Source organism: Semicossyphus pulcher, unplaced genomic scaffold (genome assembly GCF_022749685.1).
Source record: "Semicossyphus pulcher isolate SPU_LCO1_2020_fin unplaced genomic scaffold, fSemPul1.0.p SCAF_5, whole genome shotgun sequence".
In the NCBI taxonomy this organism is placed as follows: domain Eukaryota; kingdom Metazoa; phylum Chordata; class Actinopteri; order Labriformes; family Labridae; genus Semicossyphus; species Semicossyphus pulcher.
Genome location: NW_027211726.1, coordinates 28602457 through 28606494, shown reverse-complemented (window position 1 = coordinate 28606494; position 4038 = coordinate 28602457). Strand labels below are relative to the sequence as shown.

The following is a 4038-nucleotide window of genomic DNA, read 5'->3' as shown; positions in this document are numbered from 1 at the left end:
ACTCAAGAATGAAGCATTCAAGCTCAACATGAGTTTTGAGCTTCTTGGCCTGTAGGGGGCGCTGATAGTCCTGTATGTTACGGTCACTGCTGGAATGTGAGGAGAACTGGTGGAGTATGTGTGAGTTGTGTAACAACACTGTTTTGCATAAACTGGACGAGGTAGGAGGGGCTTTCATGATATCACTCACAGTGGGGGGGTATAAGTAGATGTCCTGGCGGCAGCATGAACACAAAGCACCTGTTGCTGCTCTCCAGCCTCAACGAATACAACTCTAAAGACTTGTCTGCTATTTAAGTGTGACTGCGGCTGCCTTTACGCATCAGAACATCAGACACAGGATCATGATGGCTTCATTCATGTGCAAGACTCTGATTTTATTCATCATCTGCACGGCTCTGCAAGAGGGTGAGTTACTTTACTTTGTTTTTTAGGATGTTTTAGGTTACTACTTTTGCAGATTTATGCGAGTTAAATCTAAAAAAGACACTAAAACTTTAAAGAAACAGATCTGATTTTAATGTCTTATTACCAAAATGGTATGGCCAAATTAACAGTGCATGGTTGTACTGTTCAAAATAAGACTGGAGACAACCAGCAATCTGAAACCCAACAGAAAACATCATCTTACTTTACAGACATTTGTGCCATCGTAGAAATTATTTCGATTTATAAATATGCTTTTCTATAATTCCTTTTGGCTGTATAAACAAAGCATCAAAGTTATTTCTGACCTGGTTTAGGTAAACATGTTAGAGTTGGGATTTGAGGTTGACCAAAATAAGCAAAATAATAAAAACTGCATAAAATAGTTTATGATTTAAGCTGCAGGTATAATGCAAATAAAAGGTTTGCTTTGACCTTCAACACAGAAAGTATGAAAAAAGAGCTGGGCTCAGCCTTTCAGAGAATATTAACCTTTGATGAAAGCGCACAATTATTGATACAACCATGTTTGTCTAACCTGCATGAGTGTTTGACTAGGATTGAGTTATTTAACCTCATAAAAATTACTCTGGGTTAAAGAACTTAATCACAACCATTTGTTTGACTGCTCAAGTGTTTGGGTTTCTTTGTATTTACACGTCATAAACACTAACTGCACAGTCAGCCTGGAAACCATAAATGTGCACTTTTTAATCTCGGGATCCTCTGTTGTTTTCTAGGTTGTGGACTCCCGTTATCAGAGCGGGAAGAGCTGCCAGCTCAGGCTCCACACCCACACCGCGCCAGGACTAAACGCTGCTCCTGCAGCAGCTGGGATGATAAAGAGTGCATCTACTTCTGCCACCTGGATGTTATCTGGGTCAACACGCCAAGGTGAGACTGCAGACTATATAAGACACTGCATTTGTTTCTACACCTGTGCAGTAAAACCCCCTAACCAAAAAACACGCGCTCAGGTTCCCTCATTCCTTCAGCAACATTTTCTAAGAAGCTTTATTTCTCTTTACAGTAAACTCCTCCCTTACGGCCTTGGAAGTCCCCTGTCTCATCGCCGCCGTCGCTCAGCTGACCGATGCGAATGCCTCAACCCAGCCGACAAAACCTGCTCCGGCTTCTGCCAAACAAGGTGAGCGCCTACAGCAAAGCTTGGCCTACCAATCACGTAGCCTCTTTGAGATGCTAGATTGTATCAAAGTAGATTCAGTGTCTCCCTCCAGTATCAGTTATGTGTGATAAGCCCTGACTGTGTGTTGATGTAGAGGACGAGTCAGAGAGGCGGCATCATGATTCAGCCTGTGATAATGTAGCCACAGTATAGGGGTAGTAGTCACAGTTCAGAGAATGACCCGCATTTCCTTGAAAGAAATCATAAAGGTTTATTAGCAGTGCTTCTAATTCGGGAAATCTGCTGCTATGCTCAAAGGAATTCTTGTTGCATCTTTGGTTTATCACTGTCATGCATCCACCAGTATGCATTAGTCACTAACTGTAGATGTTATCCGAGGTGGTGTTTTCTAAGCCTCGCCCTGCATTCCTGTCCATTGGCGTCCAAAATATATTAGTCTGGAGTTCCAAGATAATTACTTTGCTTCAAGACACAAAATATGTTTCCAGAGGTGCAACTGTCTGAGACATCAGGAGGGTTATGTCCTTGTTTTAATGCTGCTGTTGTATCTGTCTACAGATCAGAGGATCCAAGGACTCATGTCGTGGGCCCATTGGTAGAGTCTGCAAACACAAACAGCAACAAACTGCTGGCATCTCTCAGGTAAATGAAGACGAATTCAAGCATCATCATTTATCCTGCATTGTACCGTGCCTGATGGTGAATTCTCAGATACATGAAGCATCTCTGACTTGTTTTCTTTTTCTTGTTTCCCTGTAGATCTGTTGTCAAGTCCAACATGGCGATGGCAAAAGAGAGTCTGTCATCAAACGAGAACCCTGGTGGAGTCAACAGGCAGCGGACCAGAACAGGAAGGTAGAGCACTGAGCAAGCTCCAGAAGTGGTTCAACCTTGATGGATTCAACCGCCATGGACAGAAGACTCGTCAGTGTTCTGACAACAAGGTGGAAACATAAAAGGCAGTGGATCAAGCATTTGATCGACAAAACGGAGCTCTGAAGGACTGGCAGCTCACCAAGACTGAAGCCCTACAGCAAAAGCAAAGTTGGGTGGAGACGTTTTCCTTGAACTCTCTGAACTTTGATGAACTGACATGCCAAGGAAGGATCCACTAAAAGCCAAGGACATGAAAGTGAATGGGCAGCCGCGACAAGAAAGACTTACCTGTCACTGATCTGTTGGCCTTTTGGTTTCTGTGGCCAAAGGACTCATATGACTTGTCCAAATCCTCAACTCATCTGCACTAAGGATCAAATATCAGTTGGTGGGGAATTGTTTGTCAGTGTTTACTCTTTGCTGACCCTTGGTTTGGTTAAATATTCCTCTGTATCAGAGCTGGGATCTCCTGACCTGCCTAATGTTTAGGTCAATTTAGCAAGTAGCTTTTTTAATTGTCATGAAGTACTTGAAAACGGCAGCTTGTTCACTCCTGGCACACAGTTAAATGAAGGTCATCTATTTGGAATTTATCTAACAAACAATTAGCTTCATACAAGCTCCATTGTCAGCTCCATACGCTGCATACTTTCTGCTAGAATAACAACCACAGCAGCTCTATTGTGTTGGCCCCAGTGTTTATTGCATGTGTCCTGTTTAATGTTTTGATTGAAGATAAGCCAGAGGGTTTCAATGATGTGCAGCTTGCCAAAAATGCGACAATTGTTTTTCTCCCCTGACAAATGTTCCCTTTAATTCCTCTGTAATTAGCCACTGGGGAGTTATGACTCTTAACTTGTGCCGTGCACTTCAAAAGCTGTTTATCTGCGTCCTGCACTTTGTCTCTGCCTCGTCTGATTGTCCTCATGGACACAGAAATTTTAACCTTCATGCTAAAATATTCATCCTCAATAATCCCAATGCTGTAAATGATGGACAGTTTACCAGCTCAGAGGTTTACTGTTAAATGAAAGCAATAATTGTAATATAACATTTATTTATTCTCTAACTTATTCAGAGATGTATTTATATTTGTATGAATGAAGCACTGAACTGTGCATGATGAAATAAAATACAAGAAATAATTTGGTTGCAAATGAGTTTTCTTTATTTGCCTTACATCTAATTTCTGTGTCATTTTCAGCTCCATAAAAATGTGGACTTGAGAGTTGGTGACTTGGACTCGAGTCGACTTGAGTCACTGTTTTGATGACTTGCGACTTGACTTGACAAAAAATAATTGACTTGAGACTCGACTTGTACTTGAAGGTTAATGACTTGAGACTTGACTTGAGGCATGATGACTCGGATGACTTGCGTGTCTTCATAAGTTTGAATGTTAGCTGTTAAATGTAAAATGATAAAATTCAATGTTGCCAAGTTTCTGTCTAACTATCAAGTACTTTAACAGCACAAACTGGGAAACATGATTGGACGACTCAAAAAGCTCCCCGGTATGTGATTGTCATGACTGGATGACTGGCTGTCATTCCAAACTCCTCGCTATGGCAACATGCAACATCGAACCC

General features: G+C 41.7%; 1 protein-coding gene across 1 annotated transcript; it reads left to right on the top strand.

Annotated features, from left to right (window-relative positions):
* The first annotated feature begins 245 nt into the window (after positions 1 to 245).
* Positions 246 to 3576, top strand: edn2 (endothelin 2). Its single transcript, XM_069681597.1, has 5 exons — positions 246 to 408; positions 1167 to 1320; positions 1457 to 1573; positions 2132 to 2215; positions 2333 to 3576. Exons 1-5 carry the CDS (start codon positions 345 to 347, stop codon positions 2430 to 2432), a joined length of 519 nt encoding a protein of 172 aa, XP_069537698.1. The 5' UTR covers positions 246 to 344; the 3' UTR covers positions 2433 to 3576.
* The last annotated feature ends 462 nt before the right edge of the window (positions 3577 to 4038 follow it).

Coding starts and splice junctions, on each gene's coding strand:
- edn2 (XM_069681597.1), top strand. CDS start 345: ATGATGGCTTCATTCATGTGCAAGACTCTGATTTTATTCATCATCTGC. Junction 1,574..2,131: donor TCCGGCTTCTGCCAAACAAG/GTGAGCGCCTAC, acceptor ATCTGTCTACAG/ATCAGAGGATCCAAGGACTC. Junction 2,216..2,332: donor AAACTGCTGGCATCTCTCAG/GTAAATGAAGAC, acceptor GTTTCCCTGTAG/ATCTGTTGTCAAGTCCAACA.